At 35.9% G+C, this 20061-nt stretch overlaps 1 protein-coding gene across 1 annotated transcript in view; it reads left to right on the forward strand.

Annotated features, from left to right (window-relative positions):
• Nucleotides 1-17996, forward strand: part of LOC150084533 (SID1 transmembrane family member 1-like) — a 254140-nt gene extending 236144 nt beyond the window's left edge. Inside the window, exons 14-15 of the mRNA XM_090376277.1 lie at nt 17659-17807; nt 17951-17996. Coding sequence (XP_090232403.1) covers nt 17659-17807; nt 17951-17996 — 195 coding nt within the window. The remainder of the gene's footprint in view (nt 1-17658; nt 17808-17950) is intronic.
• The last annotated feature ends 2065 nt before the right edge of the window (nt 17997-20061 follow it).

Genomic DNA, 20061 nt, shown 5'->3' on the forward strand with positions numbered 1-20061 from the left:
TGCAGGCAGATATGAAGTTTTCTGAGCAGTACAGATGGTCTGCAAGAGTGGCTCATGGTGTCTTGTCAATGATATACAGGAATTTTTCTTGCAGGGATAAGGAGGTGAATATCTCCTTGTATAAGGCAATGGTTAGGCCACACCTTGAGTACTGTATACAGGTCTGGAGTCACTTTAAGAAGGATGTAGAGCTGTTGGAACAAGTACATAAAAGGGCAACAAGATTAGTGAATGGAATGAAGGGTTGCACTTATGAAGGAAGGATTAAGTTTTTCAGATTACAGTGTCTGGAGACTAGGCCTGCGAGGTGACCGGATTGAAGTGTATAAAGCCTTGAATGGTTTGAGCATGCTCAGAGCTGATGGGATTCTTCCTCTTGCTCCGAATAATCCCCTGAGAGGGCCTAAATTGAAATTGAGGAAAGACAGTTGTAGATGTGTAGAAGTTTGCCTTTAGCTTAGTGGGTAGTTGATTGGTGGAACAGACTTCCATCTTCTGTTGTTGAAAATGATAGTCTAAATAAATTTAAGGCTGGAACGAACGGAGGAGTGAAATGGGAGCAATTTTTTTTTTTTTTTTTTTGGCTGATGCTGCATAAGTTTGCTTTCTTGCATCATATGTCTCTGCTAATGCTAATATTCAGCCAGGTTAAAAAAATAGTGAGTTCATATCCTATTTTTCTTTTGACGCTTTGGAAATGCTTTTTGACATTCAAGTCTAAAGAGCAGAGCCATTGTTATGAATATAACTTTGTCTCAACATTTCTGAAGAGGACACAGGCTGCAGTAACACCTTTTTTGAAGCATTCAAAGCCATTTGTTGTGTAATTGTAAAATCCAAACAAATTCATGAATATAAATTGAATTGAATATTGTGCTTTTATTTCATATAACTATTCATAAAAACCTAATTTGTTTTTCCATTTCATGTGATCAAAAAGTGTCCTTATTTATATATATGTATAAATACACACACACAGACAAAAAAAATACTAACCTTTTTATTGACAGTCACAGACAGAAAAATGCAAATAAAGTAAATAGCTACAATGAAAACTATGATGTGGGGTTGATGACTTATTGTTGGGTTTTTGGCACATCGTAACTTAGGCCGTGTTGCTCTGTATATAATGTGTCAGTAAATTGCATTCTGTGGCCAATTTGCTGTTTGCTGGACAAAAAAACCTGAGTTTCCGCAAGAAAAAGCCGTACTACCCTCCCCTGGGACTTATTATCTCAGCCACACTGTGAAAAAGGTCCAGAGAAATTCTTTGCATTATTGACAGGATTCAAACTGAAATGTTTTCCACCCAGTGTGATAATACCGACCGTGCTGCCCTCAAGAGCTGATATGTGTTGCCTCATTGAGTATACGGGCTGCACAAACTATTTGGGTGTTCAGAAATATGTTTTCTGATAATGAAATAGCAAAACAATAGGTTGTAGAAGAATAAAAATAACAAGCATTGTTATTTTTGTTCTTCCACAATCTGAATCCAGAATGGGGAAAAATGCATGGTCTGTCAGGCTTTAAAAATGTCTTATCGTGGGTGCACATTTAGCAGTAACCACAATTTATAAGAAACAAAAGATATAACTGGGTTCTCAAAAGCATCCATATCAAAAGTTTTAAATGAATCGAAAGCAGGCAGTTCTTCCATATCTCAAAGGCATAAATGTGTCAGAAAAACAATACTTCAAGAATGAAGCCATTGTGCTCAAAAGAGGACCGTATGGAAAAATAAGGCATCCAGTGCACAGCAACCCCTTATTTCAACCTATACCAGTGAATTGAAGAAATTGGGTATTGGCAATCACATACCTATTTAGAAGCCACTTGTTTCAATCTGCTTGCATTGATGCTGAGAACGTGATTGGACAGTGGAACGGTGAAAGAAAGTCATGTGGTCAAACAATTCATGATGCACTTTGTTTTGCACTGATGATAGGCAGAGAATGTGGCAAGAATGCAATGAAGCAACGAATCCTGCTTGCCTTGTTAAGACAACCCAAGCATCTTTATGTGGTACTTTACATTGACAAATGTAAAGCACTAGCAATAACCCCACAGTAACGTACCAACTGTGTGGTACTACACTCAGGGTAGTAGAGAATGAAAAAGACCTAGGGGTTATTGTGCAGCCAGATATGAAGTTTTCTGAGCAGTGCAGGCAGGCTGTCCAAACAGTCCATGGGGTTTTGTCAATAATATACAGGAATTTTGCTAGCAGAGATAAGGAGGCGATTATCCCCTTGTATAAGTGATAGTCAGGCCACATCTTGAGTACTGCATACAGGTATGGAGGCCTCATTTTAGGAAGCATATAGAGCTGCTGAAATGAGTACAGAGAAGGACAACGAGATTGGTGAGAGGAACAAAGGGTTGCTCTTACCAAAAAATTCTTATCTGTCATTAAGTTCTGCAAATTGCAGCATCTGGAGATTAGGCACCTGCAAGAAGACCTGATTGAGGTGTATAAGGCCTTGAATGGGGTTTGAGCAAGCTCAGTGCTGATGGGATCCTTCCTCGTTCAGATTACTCACCTGAGGGGCCATAAATTGAGGAGTTGCAGAATAATGTGTAGAAATATGCCTTTAGACAGTGGGTGGTTGATTGCTGAAACAGACTTCCATCTGTTGTTATAGAAGTTGGTACCTTAAATAAATTCAAGGAAGAATTTTTTTGTTTTTTTGGATGATGCTGTATAAGCATGCTTTCTTGCATCATATGACTCTACTAATGCTAATCTGGAGGTGTGTATCATGGTATGGGAGATGTTTTGTTGGCATTGAATGAGTAGAAGGTCTAATGTCATCCAGACATAACTGAATTTTGTATCAGATCTACTGCACCCTGCAATGTTTCACTTTTATCTCGAAGGTGATAGCCACTGTGTAGATGACAGTGCAACAGTGCATTGTGTCAGAATGGTGCAAAAATAATTTGGAGAACATGACATGGATTTCCGCCATCTTCCCTGCACCCCAATTTCACTTAATCTTATTCTTATTGAGAATGTGTGGGATTTGCTGGAGAGAGCTGTTCAGCAGCGAAGTCCTCTTCCTTTCAGTTTGTAGCAGCTACACAATATTTTGCTGGAAGAATGGTCTTACAGTAGACCATAACACACTAAAATAACTTATAGAATTCATGCTGCATTGCATACTTGCTGTTATTCAAAAGAAAGGCAGCCAGATTTGATACTGAAAAAGTGTGTATTTTTTTTTTGGCCAGTGTATGTATTTACTAATATATAACATATGTTGTGTATCTTAATGAATATAAAGCTCGTATCATTATGGTCAGTTTATGTTTTACAGTCCATGGATTTTATCTTTTTGAAAACCTTCTTTTACTTCAACTGTCCATTACACAGTTGTCCTCCCTTAGTAGTGAAAGAATGTCTCTTGCCTTGACAATTCCCTCACTAAATAGAGGGGACACCGTTTGTGTAAACGTATAGGTTCTATTGTGTGGTGTGTTAGTAGTGTTATATTGATATTAAAATCTCAGATGCTGACTACAGGTCTAGGCCTCATTTTAGGAAGGATGTTGGTTTGTTGGAATGGGCTTAGAGAGGACTTACAAGATCTGCAAATTAGGCACCTGTGAGCAGTCTTGATTGAAGAATTGAGTAAACTAAATGTTGATGACATCCTTACTCTCCTTGAATGGACCAACTGATGATGTGGTTAGGGTTTTTTTTTTTTTTTTTTTTTGGCTAATGCTATATAAGCCTGCTTCCTTGTCATTTGCCGCTATTAATACTAGCATTAGCTTTAGCAAAGGCACATGATGCAAGAAAGCAAGCTTATATAGCATCAGCCAAAAAAAAAAAAAAAAAAAACCCTTATCACCCATCCACTTGCTCCAAATGTTTGTCAAGTTCTGCCTTGAATCTATTTAAGCTATCAACTTGTACAACAACAGATGGAAGTTTGTTCCAGCAATCAACCACCTGCTGGCTAAAGTCAAACTTCTGCACATCTATCATACAACCATCTTTCCTCAATTTGAATTTATGCCCTCTCTGGCGATTATTGTGAGCAAGAGGAAGAATCCCATCCACATTGACCATGCTCAAACCAATCAAGGCTTTATACACCTCAATCAGATCACCTCACAGGTGCCTGGTCTCCAGATACTAATTTGCATAACTTACACCTTTATTCGTAAGAGCAACCCTTTGTTCCATTCACTAATCTTGTTGCCCTTCTCTGTACTCGTTCCAACACCTATACATCCTCCTTAAAATGAAGCCTCCAGACCTGTATACAGTACTAAAGGTGTGGCCTGACCATTGCCTTATACAAGGGGATAATCACCTCCTTATCCCTGTTAGAAAAATTCCTGTATATCATTGTCAAGACACCATGAGCTACTCTTGCAGACCGTCTGCACTGCTCAGAAAATTTCATATCTGCCTGCCCAATTACCTCCAGGTCCTTTTCATTCTCTACCACTGTCATTGTTGAGTTGATACGTTACTCTGGGATTACTGCTTTCCATATGTAGTACTTTACATTTGTCAATGTTAAACTTCATTTGCCATCTCTCAGCCAATCTGCTCAACTTTTCTAGATCCTGTTGCAGCAGTGTACTGTCATTAGTGTCATTACCAACCTTGCCAACCTTCGTATCGTGTGCAAACTTAGACCTTAAGCCTGATATACCATCATCAATATCATTTATAAATACAGAAAACAACAATGGACCCAACATTGAACCCTGAGGGACTCCACTAATAACATTAGTCCACGAAGAGCAGTGTCCATTGATTACCACTCTGTCTTCTCCCACAAAACCATCCCTTTATCCCTAGCAGCAATTTGCCTCCAATGCCACACTGCTCCAATTTGTGCAGCAGTCTTCCATGTACAACAGTATCAAAGGCTTTTCTAAGATCCAAATATATGATATCAAAGTTATTCTTTGCATCCAGTTCCTTTGTGACTACAGCATAGTATCCAATCAAATTAGTCAGACAAGACTTCCCCTTAACAAACCCATGCTGTGTCTGAGCTATAACTGAAGTCTTGTCTAGCTGCTCCTGCAATTTTTCTTTAACCAGTGACTCCATTAATTTTCCTGGAACAGAAGTTAAACTCACTGATCTATAATTACTTGTCTCCTTTTGATCCTCCTTTGAATTGGGGTCACATTTGCACATCTCCAGTCCATGGGTACCTCCCCTGAATCCAAGGATGCTCTCATAATTATGGCTAAGGGTTTGCTTACTTCCTTTGCCACCGCCTTTAATATAACTGGATAGATTCCATCCACCCCAGGTGCCTTTCTTGTGTTTATCTTCAACAATTTCTCCTTCACTTTACTCTCAGTTATTACAAGGTTATCTAGCTTACTGCCAGAGTTGAATATACCTCTGGCATTCCCCTCCCTGAATAACTCCTCGTGTGTGAATGTCGATGCAAAATATTCATTTAGTTTGTTAGCTACCTGATCAGGATCATCAACAGTTGAACTATCCATATGAAGTGGACCAATCTGATTCATTCCCTTCCTTCTAGAGTTTACATAAGTAAATAACTCTTTGCTGGTTTTCTTTGCATCCCTTTCTATGTATCCCATGCATTTTTATTCTGTCACATGTCTAATTAATTCATCTGACATCCATTTAGACCTAAATCTCGAACAATATTTCTTTGTTGGTATGAAAAGCCTAGTAGGTTCCAAGATTAATTCTTTGAATGCTTCCCATTTAGCCGACCGGGCTAGCCGGGTGGGTAAAGTGCCTGCCTGACAACCCAAAGGTTGCGGGTTCGATTCTTGCCTTGGGCTTGGATCAAAGTACTGCAAAAAAACCTTGGGAGGTGCATTATGGCCACAGAAGCCTATGCGCCAAGAACTACCAAAAAAAAAAAAAAAAAAAAATCACCTTGCCACTTTGAATTTGCTGTTGGTAACATAATCAGTTGGTTCCACCGCATAGAATTTAAATACTGTATGAGACCACCGTAGTCACCTTTACAAAAGAAAAACTCTTCCTTTTACCCTTGATGGTAGTTACCTCTTTGAGTAAGTCCCACTTCAGCACACTGTGATCACTGCCACCTAGTGGTTCCTTTATGTGCAGATTCTTGATGCATGAAGAATCACTACTGATAATCAGATCAAGAGTATTACTCCCTCTAGTTGCCTCCCGAACATGCTGATGTAGAAAACAATCATCCAATAAATCCACAAAAGCCTTGCTAGTGTATGAGTGGCCAAACCACAAATTCCAGTCAATATCCGGGAAATCAAATTCTCCATTATAAGACACTCTAATTTACTGGCCCACTCTGTTTCTCTTCACAATTACTCAATATACTCACCAGATTCATTAGGCCTATAAGACACACCTACTCCCATTTTTCCTTTCCCAGTACTTATGTCACACCAAACAGACTCAACATTGATGTGTCCACCCACATCAAGTGGATGCACTTCCTTAGATTTTATGTGTTTCTTAAGTAACAGCATAACCCCTCCTCCCTTCCTGTCCTGTCTATCCTTTCTGTACACATTGTACTCCCCAAATTCCAGTTCTGCACTGCTTATGTCTGTGTGACACCATGTCTCTGATATCCCAACAATATCTGCCTTTGATGTCTTGACTAGCACTTCAAGCTCATCGAATTATTAACTATACTCCTAGCATTGGTGTACATACAAGTATACATGCACCTGTTTCTACTCTTAGTTACCCTAACACAGCCCATGTATTTACTTGTTCCACTATGACTCCCAGCAGTCCTGGAAATTCCCATTGCCTTGCTTTCCAGGCTGCTGAGTATTAGTATTATTTTTTAAATAATATTAATGCTAGTATTATTTAAAAAATATGTCTATTTTTCCCTTCTCACATATCTTATACATATTTTTGTTCCTTTTTCTCTGTATTTCTTATTACTTTAAACATTTCCATTTGAAAACTCATCGATTCCAATTACCTTTCAGCTCTTCAGTTCTCTTATATAGTTGTAGATTCTGTTTCAATTATCATTACGTGAAATTTATTTTCTTTCATTCTATATTCATCTCATTCCTGCTTACATTTTTCCCATATAAAACTTCTATAAATTATTTCCATCTGCAGTATTAGTCAAAATTGCACTATTCCCTTAGTCTTTGCTGTCTTCAACCCATGTTCATATTTCTGCTTTTTTGATCCATTTTCCTTATAATTTCTACACACATTTTCTACATTGCTACACACAGTTTTTCAGCTCTAGTTTGTTTCTTGTATCATTACTTTGTCAGTAACCCTATTCCTTATTTCAGTCCAGTTGTAATTCACATCTTCACTCTTGACTTTACCTCTCAATTTCTGTTCAGTCTTCCCTCAAAATTTTCCCTATCCATTATCCCTTGTCCTTTCTGTATCTCATTTATCCTTATTTGCCTTCCCATTTCTCTTAAACTTTACTCTTACATCCGTAATTGCTATTAATATCAAGAACTGGATGCCCTGCAAATTTTTTCAAAATTGTTCCTATACCTTTCCCTTATCATTATGTAATCCAGTGGGTATTTTCCCACATCCCTTGCCATTTTTAAAGTCAAAGCCTCCTTTTATAATTTTTAACTCATGTATTTGTCGCCAACTTATTTGTTCTCCCAAATTCAGCTAATTTCTTTCCCTCATCCATCCTTCCTAATCCATAGTTTCTGACACCATCCCTTCTCTCAGCCACTACTGTCTTCCAACACCCCTCAATAACTTCTAGATAATTCTTTTTCACTCTATTAATTATTTCTTCTACTTTTTCACAGGTAAGGTAATGTAAAGGTAAACTGCAGCCATTATCAATCCACTGCAGGATGGAAGCATCCTCACTGATTTATGTTGAGGGAAATGGACCATAATCTGCCATGCCATCCATTGCAGGTTGGCAGATCGACCGTATTTAGCAGTGAAGGACTTGATCTACTCAAAGATTGTGTGCTACGGCACTCCTGCTCTGACCAGGATGGAAGCATCTTCACCGATTTATGTTGAGGGAAATGGACCATAATCTGCCATGCTATCCATTGCAGGTTGGCAGATCGACCGTATTTAGCAGTGAAGGGCTTGAACACAGGTCTACTCAAAGAGCGTGTGCTACTGCACTCCTGCTTCTGACCTCTTGGCTACTGAGGCCTTTTTACTTTCTGTGGAGGACTTTTCTACTTTTTCATGCAATTCATATATTTCCTCATTGTCAAACTCTGACGTTGTCGTAATACCTACTTCTAGGTCCTGCTTTAAATTCATCCTTATTATTCTTTCAGTAACACATTACCTTTTCTTTTTTCAACACTGTTGTAGCAAAGGTTTTCTTTTTTTGAATATATAGGACTTTTATATCTTAACTTTTAAAGTCTCCTCTTCCCTTCTGCCTAGCCCTATATAACCCTATACTTACCCTGTTACTCTTCCTTAAGTTTTTCGGTTTTCTTTTTTTCCTCTGTTATACTCTCATTCCATGTTGTTGCCCTAATTTTACTTCCTGTCCCTCTCTTTCTCTTCTTACAACTTTCTCCTCATGATTTTACTTTCTGCCAACTTGAAGGTGTCTCTTTCTTTCTCCATTGTCAGTAGTCCCATTACCACATTACTAGCATTGGAGTTTTCTGACATCATAAACTCAGTCAAATGAGGAAGAAGGCTGCAGCTGATGTCAAAACCAAGATAGTGCAGTTTATTGTGAAGGCTGTGGAGAACTGTTTTACTATTATGTGTTTGAAGTATCTACATAATGCTTATTGCTTCTATTATAATAATGAGTGTCACTTGAAACTAATGCCCCAAATGTTTTTCTTGGTTACTACTGCAGGGTGACAGTTGAAATATATGTTATATACCTGAAAGTGTTTAAGAATTTAATTTAATTTTTCATGTATATATTCACCACCACTTTGTATTCATATTTTCCACTGTTGAACTTGCACTTACATCAATTCTTAAAAGTTGCTGTCAGCCTCCACTGGCCACTATTTTAGGCCACAATGACAGCATCATCAGCAGAGTATTCCATACAAAAGGAAACATAAGGCCAAATGGGTGAATGTCTGATGGTACTGTGCAGGAGATGTGGCAGAATGATCCACCCAAATTCCATAGTGGTGTTCTTTGTCAGGCTATAGCATGGGATCTGGCATTGTCATACTGAAGAAGAAAATTTCATTTCATATCTTTTAGCTTATTCAGTACACTGATCACATATCCTTGTTACAGAAATTCACAAGGGTAACCCTTCTCTTTTTCCCAAAAATGGGACACATGATTTTTCCAGTGGATAGCTGAGCCTTGAATTTCTTTATCAATGAGTCCTTTTTGATACCCCATAGATAGCCACATTGATTCTGGTTCATAGTTGTGTACCTACCCAGGTCTCTTCTCTGGTGACAATGCTGAAGAAAAATCATCACCTATGGTCTCATACCACTCCACGTGATTGGTACAGGCCTGCACACTCCACACCATGTGATCTAGCATTAGCATTTGTGGAATCCACTTGGTACACAATATCCTATATTCCATCATCCAGAGTTGTTTTCAGCACATTAAAGCTTATTCCCACTGTTGCATACATTTCCCAGATTTTAATGCGCCAGTCTTCATGAATTAGTTTAACCACAAATGATGCAAGAAAGTGAACTTTTTCTGCTTCAGCCAAAAAGTAAATAAAATAATAATAATTAATATAAAACAGAATATTCAGACTGTTCCCATACACACAAAGTAACCATCCACTTCTGCTTTAAACTTATAGTCAGACACTGCACCTCCACTGTGTTGAGAGGAAACTTATTCCAGTGTTCGACAACCCACAGATGAACTTCACAAGATCCAGATTTCTGTTATTTCTCAAGATTTTATATTTGTGTCCTCTGGTTCAGGTCTCACTCACAGGGAAGAACGGACCTTCCTTGTTCGTTTTACTTAATACTACCCTTCAGCACTTTATACACCTGAAATAGATTTCCCCTTAGATGGCTGGCTGTCAAACTTTGCAGTCCACTCCACACCATCCAAGCCTTATTATAAGTACATTGATTTGCACTCTTTTACTTACCGGTTGCCCTTCTTTGAATCCTCTCTGGAAGTTCTATAGCTTTCTGAATATTGTAGTCAGGTATGGGTGCCAAACCTGACTACAATATTCCAAATACTGTGTTTAACCATTGCCTTATAAAGAAGGATAATGTTTTTCTCCTTACTAGTAAAGGCCCCATAAATTATAGACAGGACACCGATTGCCTATCTGTCAGCCTGTTTATATTACATGAAAAATTTTCTGTCACATTGACAATCCCCCTGGTGTGAGGAATGCTTGATTTTGGCTTGTCTTTCAAACCACTGCATAACTGTGCTTATATTGACTTATGATGTAATCTCAGTAGGTGCAATCCTTCCATTCAGAAATTGCTGGGAATGCTGTTTTATACAAACATTAGTGTTGCATTCCATTTTCACAGACTACTATGCCACCACCTTGCTCACAGTGTTGAAATTTTCAGAAATTGGCAGTAATTTTATAACTTATTTTTACTTTATTTTTTAATTTATTAGTTATCTAGGAAGAGTCATGTATTGATGTAACTTGTTTTTATGATGATGTAACTGTTGGTAGAAATGAAATAAATGAATTTTTTAATGAAAAGGAATGCTTTCCTATTTTTATTCAACAAACATTAACATCATTGTAATTAAAAAAAAAAAAAAATATATATATATACATACATACGGGGCATTTAAAAAGTACCTGCAAAAATAGTGAGTCATAATTCTATAGTTGAAAATAAAAACACAAGAGTCACATCATATGTGTCTGATTCTAACTGGATGCACAGCTGTAATTCATTCAGTTTTTAAAAAAATAGCTATGAAGTTTTGAATGTTAAAAAAAAATGATAAAATAAGTAAGAATATGCAGAAATATGCCTAATAAAATGTTTATTCATACCAGGCATGTCTATTATTTTTTTTTTTAACTCCTCAAAACACCATTTGCCTTTTTTTTTTTTTTTTTTTTTAATTCAAACAGCTGTAGTTCCATAACTTTTGGGACATTTTATCCATGCAATTTTAAAAATATATAAAATTTTATAAAGCTAAATGTGTTAATTTATTATTATCAGATACAATTATGTATGAAATACTCTGAAATATTTCTGTTGTATTCACAGAAATTATTATTTGAAACATTTATCAGCCCATGATGGGTTAATCTGTCCAATAGGTAGATATTAGGCAAGGCATGCTGCTTTGTGATAAAAAAAAAATATTTTACTCATGCGCTTCTATGAACTGCAATTTGTCATGAGGTGGGGAGTGTGGTGAAGATTTTTCCCTTTGGACAATAAATCAGAAAAAAAAAGATGATGACACTCAGAATCCACCGATGCCTTACTTCACCCAATGGATATTCATTGAGCAACCAACCAGTTGGTAAGCTCTAAATGAACATTTTAAATACCTCTAGATACTGCCTCTTTATGAAAACTACAATCAGAATATGAAATAAAATTCGCCAGACTCATTATGGATTAAAATAAATAAAATTGTGAAAAATGAATAAACTTAAAGATAAATAAGTATGTAATAAAAATGGATGTTCAGCAAATCCTCAATAATTCAGACTGAATTTTTACGTGTGTATTTTATTTACCCAAAATGGATATTTTTGTTAAAATAAATTTGGGAATGTGTCATTAAATTCCATTCAGGAATTTAACGATACATTCCCAAATTTCTTCCAGAATGGTTTTTTATGACTTTGTAAAAGAAGTGAAACCATTCAAACAGAAAAAAAATTTATATAATAATAATATAGAATGTATATTATACAAGTTGATTTAACCCAGTGGCCAGATAAGATTTAAATTGATGTCTTCATGTGGATTTAAAAAAAAAAAAAAAAAAATACTGCACTTATAAGTGGTGTGCTGGTAAATTTTTAACAACCAGCTTGCTAAAGGAAAAAAAAAAAACAAGACCAAGAATATATGTATATACATTTAATGTAAGTTTTACTGATTTGCAACAATTTGGAATAAAAAAATTTCAAACAATAATAAAATATTATTTTTTTATTATAATTTCCATATAGCCAATTGATTCTCATAAAATGTTTTTGTTGACTTTTGCCACGCTCTTGTATCTGTAGCCAGTCTATGGTTGTGATTCAACCATAATTTGACAAATGGAGTTGCATCCCAATCCACTAAATCTTTTCCCAATAAATTTATCATCATTAAATCCAATACGTGACAATATCACAACAATTCTAGAAACATGAAATCTTTGACACATGTTGAGCATGGGAATGTCAACCTTAAGAAGAAGCAGCCCAGGCAAAATTAAGCAATTGTTTGTTGGAAATTATATTGCAGTAAAATTGCTAGCAGAGATAATCCCTACACAAGCTGCTACATAGGGAAGGGGGTGGGGGAAAGGAAGCACAAAGGGGTGCCAAAATAAATGCACCCTGGCTCGATTTTCCATGTAACGATATAAAAGCTTATTACTGAAATGCCGCTAGCCATTGTTGATTGAAAGTGCATGCCAATCTACAGTTTATAGCCATTGTCGGTTTAACTGGCTCGAAAAATTCTTGAAAATTTAACAATTGGCTCATGCAAGTCGCCTCTAGCCGACACTACTGAAGTAACTATAATACTAACTGATAACAACTACCAACACAGTCTGAACTATCTTTCAATAAAGGTAATCTGATAAAATAAATAATATTTTAGGAAATTTTTAGTTTTCAAAAATATATTAATATAAATTTGAAAAAATGAGTAATTATTGTTCATCAATAAAAGAAAACAAGCAGTTATCAAAAATTAAAAACAAAATCTCACACTTGTCCATCCCCCTTCAAAAATTTATCTAGTTCTTCCTTGTCAAATTGCTCAATTTCACAACACTAGATTGGGTGCCTCCGTAGACAGGTGGGAAGGAGCAGTAGTGCGTATCACATGCTTCTTGATTAGACCAGAGTTTGAGCCCTTCACCACCAAATACGGAAGATGCGGAAAGGTCAGGGAATGAGCACAACATATCCTGGAGCAATATGGCCTTAGTTGTTAATGCTCCTAAAAACCAAAACAACAACAACACTAGATCGAAGTTTGTTCCAATAATCAGTGGTCTGCTGGCTGAAGGCAAACCTCTGCTCATCTGTCCTGCAGCCATTCTTCTTTGATGTGAATTTATGCCCCCCCCCCTTATGTGTACTCTGAGAAAGAATTCAATCAGATCACCTTGCAGTTGCCTAGTCTCCAAGTGCTGCAATTTGCAGAACTGAAGCCTGTCTTGTAAGACCACCCTTTCATTTTCTTCACCAATCTTTTGGCCTTCTCTGCACCCATTCCAACAGATATACATCCTATCTAAAATGAGGCGGCCACCAGACCTGTATGCAGTACTCAAGATGTGCCCTATCCACTGCCTTATTCAATAGGATAATCACTTCGTCATCCCTTCTAGAAATTTTTCCCGCGTATCATAGACTAAACCCCATGAGCTGTCCTGGCAGCCCATCTGCTCTGCTCAGAGAACTTCATATCCGACTATACAATTACCCGCAAATCCTTTTCATTTTCCAACTACCCTGAGTGTAGCACCACGCAGTTAGTACATTACTCTGGGGTTACTTCCAGAGTAACATACCAACTTCAGTTACCATTTCTCAGCCCATCTGCCTAACTTTTCTAGATCTTGTTGTAGTTGCATACTATCATTAACCACCCTACCAATCTATGTATCATCTGCAAACTTGGACATTTAGCCAGATATGCCTTCATCACCATTAATAGATACAGAAAACAACAATGGACCCAGCTCTGAACCCTGGAGGACACTACTACATTAGTTATCGAAGAGCAGTGACCATTAGTAACCATCCTTTTATCCACAGCAGTAATTTGCCCTTAATGCCACTCTGCTCCAATTTTTACATTAGTTTTTTATTTGCAATAGTATCAAAAGCTCTCCTGAAATCCAAGTATATGATATAAAAATTATTTTTTGCATACATTTGAATACTTTTTTACTGCATCATAATATCCAGTCAGATTGGTTAGACAAGGTTTACTTGTAAACAAATGCATGCTGTGACTGCAGTATAACTGCATTCCCTAGTCTAGATGATCTTGCATTACTTCTTTAACCAGAGACTCCATTATATTTCCCTAGAACTGACCTGTTAAGCTAACAGGTCAGTAATTTCTCATGTCTTTAATCCCCTTTGTGAATTGGAGATACATTTACATATCTCCAGCCCATAGAGACTTCTCATGAATTGAAAGATGCTCTTATAATTATGGCTGAGGGTTTGCTTACCTACTTTGCTGCCTCCCTTAATATAATTGGATAGATCCCATTCACCCTATGTACCTTTTTTATGCTTAACTTCAACAATCTCTCTTTCACTTTCCTCTCAGTTTTCACAAAATCTCCCCATTAGATTTTGATGAACTTCTGGAATTTCCCTCCCTAAAGAACCCCTCATGCATGAATGTAGATGCAAAATACCTATGCAGTTTTTCAAACCATCAACCTCAACTAGACCATATGTTTCAGCATTCCTTCTACTGTTAATGTAATAAAAGAAGTCTTTGCTGTTTTTCTTGGCATTCTTTGCTAGAGACTTCTTTTAATCTGCCTTAGCTTGCCTAACCTCCTTTGTGACTTGATTACAGACTAGTTTATATCTACCATAGGCTTCTATATCATCTGATAACTTATATACATTCTATGAAATTTTCTTCTCCACCATAAGTCTCATTAGTTCATCTGACATCCGGATGTCAGATGAACTAATGAGATGCCCTGTGATCACTGCCCTCCCCAAAGGCCTTTTACCTACAGGTTCTAAATTTATGAAGAATCGCTGCTGATAATCAGATCAGAGTATTGCTTTCTCTTGTTGCCTCTCTAGCATGCTGCTATAGAAAACAGTCATCCAGTAAATCTACAAAAAAAGTCTTTCTAGTCTGTGAGTAATCAACTCACAAAATCCAGTCAATGTCTGAAAGTTAAAATCTCCCATTTTTAGACATCCCCCATTTGTTATGCATATCACAGTTATTAGGTCTCTAACACACTCCTACTCTCATTTTTGTTTTTCCAGTGCTCATGTCACATCAAACTGACTCAACATTGTGCTGGCTACCCATGTCAACTGGATGCCCTGTCTTAGATTTAATATGCTTCTCAACTAAAACCATAACCCCAGCCTACCCTTCTTTTCCTGTTTTTCCTTTCTGTACACATTGTGCTTCCCTTATTCAAATTCTGTGTCTTGAATTCCTGAGTGAAACCAGTGATTGTGGAGATATCAGTGCCTCTGATATCTCCACAATCTTTGCATTTAATGACTTAATCAGTACTTTAAATTCATCATATTTATTTGCTATGCTCCTAGCATTAGTATATTTGAGTATACATGCCTGTTCATCCTAACACATCCCATTTGCTTGCTTGTTTCATGATGACCCACAATAGGGCTTGAAATCCCCAACACCTTCTTTCCAGGCTGCTGCATGTTACAGTAGAAGCAGTGCAAGAATCACTTTCACTGCTGTCTGTTGTTCTAGTTAATCTATTAGTCTGTGTATCCCCCCCATCTATTAGTTTTCCAACCTACCTAAAACTGCCTCAATAATATGAGCAAATATTTTTGCACCCAGTCCTGCGAAACTGTAGCAAATAAGGATATGGGCAGTTCTCACTTTACGAGTTTTTTCCCCCCAAATATCAAGTATCAATAAAATCGAAAATATGAACATTAATTGCAAAAAATGAATGTTAAACATTCATAAATACTGCATTACAAACCACATGCATAGCTATACCCTGCTTTACGATATGAATCGGTTCCAAAGACACCATCGTATCATTAAAATATCGTAAATTGAACCCAATAACACATTGTTTTTTGGTAATTCATTTCAAGATCTCGGAAGTTGAAATTTTTGCTGTATAACTAAGCTATTCATCTCTCTAAAATGTCATTTTTAAGGTCACAAGCGTGAGCTTAAGGCCATATAAAAGGTGAGCATGGTTTGTAAATTGTAATATTTACCAATTCAAATCACTAAGATGCACTGCAGTTTCATCGTTATCATATGATCTGTTATAAGAACCAATTTTGTACGGCTTCGTGATATTTTTCTAAAGCACATTTCTGGAGGTCATGACCATAAAACAATTTGGACTTTCCTGTTTATTGGGCTTTTCTGTTACTGCAAGCAATTATAAACAGGTAGTAAACTCGATCTTCTTGCATTTGCAAAAATACCAATAGCTGGAATTGTGTGGTTTTTTACGTTATTATGGTGAAATGTGTTTCCCCTTTACTAAAATCTTCAATCATATAAAAAACATAAATGAATTTTCAGAATCTTGTCCTCATTCCTTTTTTTTTTAAGCTTCGTAAACTTGTTACTCCACGCAAATCATATTAATTGCAATTTGTGTGTGCCATTAAAAAGTGCTTATGCATGCAATCGTGAAATTTATAATTAAAAGAGAAGATTATCTTGGAAATGAATGCCCCCTGAAACATTTCTGAAGAAGACTACTCCTTATGCAACAGATCGATGAGTGTGCATTTAGTTGAAGATGGTGAAGAATAAACATTCTTTAACATTTGTAAGTCGTAAATAATTTCTCTATTATTATAATTTGCTTTGATTTTACAGGCTACATTTTCATTTCTTTCGATAAATCAATCATTGTTTAAACATAAACTAATTAGCTAACTAATTTCATTGTTGAGAACGTATCCCCTAATTTTAATCTTATGTCTATGGGAAATAAATTCCCGCTTTACGAGCGCACACTAGGAACGAATTAACTCGTAAAGTCGAGAACTACCTGTATTTAAAATGTGGGTGCAGTTACTAGCTAGAAGATAATGAGGATAGATTTCATATATAACTAAAGGAGTAATAATCGCAGTTCAGGTGAGTGGTGGCAAATATGTAAATGAAAGTGAAGTAAAAGTAAATAAATAAAAGCTGAATTGCAAGAAATCAGTAGTTGCTCTGATACTCTCATTAAATTTGTAATTCTTATAAGGAATTCAAAAAAATATTCTTAACCCTAAGAGGAAACAAAAAAACAACATTATGAAACAGCAGTACATAGGACTTTTACAGTATATAAAATTTCTGATTTAATTAGAAAAATATAACATAACTGAAGAGGAACTGTTTACATGTGATTGATACTCTTTCTATTAAATTTTGTTTTGCCATAATGTCATGATATCAAGTTAATATATGTTGCTGGATTTTGAATACATTTGAAGTTTTTTTTGAATGGCAACTTGAAAATAGTTACATATAATTTGGACTTTTTGCTGATTTGGCTATCTGCTTCCACCTATTTGTCCAAATTACTGGTTTTACTGTAATTGAATTTCTGTGTAACTTGCTTGATTGAAGACTAGAAACATAAAATTAGGTGGTGAGTTGGGGGCAGAAATGAGATCTTTTAATTATAGGAATTTGAGTAATATACAAATTGATGGTATATTTTGATTAATTATTTGATTAAAGCTTCATTAAAAATTATAATTAGTAACTGAAGTGATTAAAATAAATATAGGATTCACTTATTGCTGTAGTTAAGTTTTTTTCCTCCCTCCCCTCCAGGTTTTTCATAGTACTGGCGATCAGGATATTTGTTATTACAATTTTTTGTGCTCTCATCCACTTGGAGTTTTTACTGATTTCAATCACGTCTTCAGCAACATTGGCTATATCATGTTAGGAGTCTTATTTCTTTGTCTGGTGTGGAGAAGGTATGTCTATTTTGAATTTTAAGTTGAAAATCTCATTGCATATTATTGGCAGTGCTACAAGGAGCAGTATTATAAGTATTACTGTTATTATTATTAGTAGTAGTAGTGCTGTATTAACAGCTTAGTTTTTTGTTAAGGTATAGAACCAAGGAGCTAGCATATGAGAAACGGATGCATGATAGAGAGTAAAATAGAATATCATATGTTCCAGTTTAAAAGACTGTTTATTCCGAAAGATACATATTTTTACGTTGTTTTATATCTTTAATTATGTTCAAAAATTGTGATTACATAAGGTTTCATACAGTATGTTAACCATCTAGTTTTAACCCTCTATTGTTTTCTGTATGGCAAAAACAGTAAAAATTATAAATTTATATTTTTGTTTCTGTTGATGTGTTTTGAACTTATTATGCAATATATTGTCAGAATGAAGAATAAATTTGTCAAGTTTCCCATTTTAAATTCCCCCCCCCCCAACAAAAAAAAAAAAAAAAAAACTGATTAGTGAGTAAATGCATCTTGCTGTTTTCATAACAACAACTTTTCTTTTTGAAAAACCAGCTAATTTTTGTTGTATCAGTTTTATTCAGTCTTTTTTTTTTTTTTTGATGCAAGATTGCAAATTTTTCTGAGCAATTAAAACTCTGTTGCTCTTTCTTCACCCTGGTTTCAAGTTGATCTCAGCAACTCATAATAAAAGATAAATGTCAGCATCAGAAATCCACAAGGCCACTGTTTCACCTTTTCCTCCATCACTAATCATGGTTTTCTTGTTATTTTAGAAGTTCATACCATGTGCATACCACCCACTACTAGTCAATTTCTTGAAGTTATTCAAACCCAGGAGTATGTCAACAAATCTGTATAATTTTAGAATGCGTAAATAAATTTTTATAGACATTTTTGATTTCTAGAAAGCTTTACCATCTTTATCACTGAAATAAGATTTTTATTGAAAATTTTTCAATAACAGCACTTGAAACATTTTGTCATCACCTTGTGCTATTGCTGGAATCAGTAATGTGTTTTCTGGGAGAAAACAGCAAGCTCTATTACCATTTTATGAGATTCTAGATCATTGGCAAGATGTTCAATTTGTTTTCAAGCAGTAATTTTGCTTTTCTTCTAAACCTTTATCTCTAAGACAAGACTTTTTCCAAGGCACAAACAGATAAAAGTTTTAAATTTTTCCAACCCTCCTGTGCATTCTTAAAGCCTTAAAAAATAAGCAAAGGGTTTTTTTGCTTTTATTAGCCTTGTTAATGACCAATAAAATCCCTTGATGAAACAGCTATTGATATATTGCAGTCAATTTGGTTGTGCATGGTATATTTTATCATTTTAATTTGAGTTAAGTTTTCATTGGGCACTTCAGTTTTGCTTAGAAGTGCTCAATTTTGCTAACCATCACACTTCAAATCTTGAAATTCACACTTAAATTTTTTTTCAGGAAGTACTTTTGTTTTACCACCATTATTATTAAGTAGAACACAGAGGTGGTTGATTCAAAATTGGCATGAAATTTGAAGTGGCAAATGGAAACAGTATGGGGATCACTTGAAGTACCGATTCTGAGACGTGTTTTCTCTGCACCAGACTTTTCCGGAAATGAAAACATTTGGTGCAATAATACCATTTATAACTGGTAAACATAACTACTCATAAATTCTTTTATATCCAGGTGTGTAATGCTTAGTACTTGTACACATGTTTAGTATCTTATGTAGGGTGGCTCCCAAACACTAGTTCAACTCCACTGCAATATACTGTGATGATACAATCATCACAGTGTACCATGTGATGTGTTTAAAATTTTTGAAAATAATAATATCAAAAAAAAATTTATAGAAAACTACCAATAAGCCCTGCACCATCACAAGGCTAGTGCCAGCAAGGTCAAAAACAATTTATGGAAGAAAAGCAGAAAAGGAGGAAGGATAAAAAGTAAACACCTGATAGACAGTAAAAAAGGAAAAGACAAGTATAAAAAAAAAAAAGGAAATACAAGGAAGAGATATAGATTCCACAAAGGATAGCCTCTGCCAGCAGATGATCATGCCTCAGGACCAGCCTAAGGCCAACAGGAGATAGAAGACAGGAAAACATGGTGGTTGTTCAGCATTCTACTGGTATAGTTAGAAACTGTCTAAGTCGAAGGTGGTGGTGAAGATGGTTACTTGAACTAAAGACAGTGATAGTGACTGATGGTGGTATCACGAACTGGAAACATGAATGTGATGGCCTGGACTGA

This window comes from Mastigoproctus giganteus, chromosome 6, assembly GCF_048544385.1.
Source record: "Mastigoproctus giganteus isolate SK-2022 chromosome 6, ASM4854438v1, whole genome shotgun sequence".
NCBI classification, from domain to species: Eukaryota; Metazoa; Arthropoda; class Arachnida; order Uropygi; family Thelyphonidae; genus Mastigoproctus; species Mastigoproctus giganteus.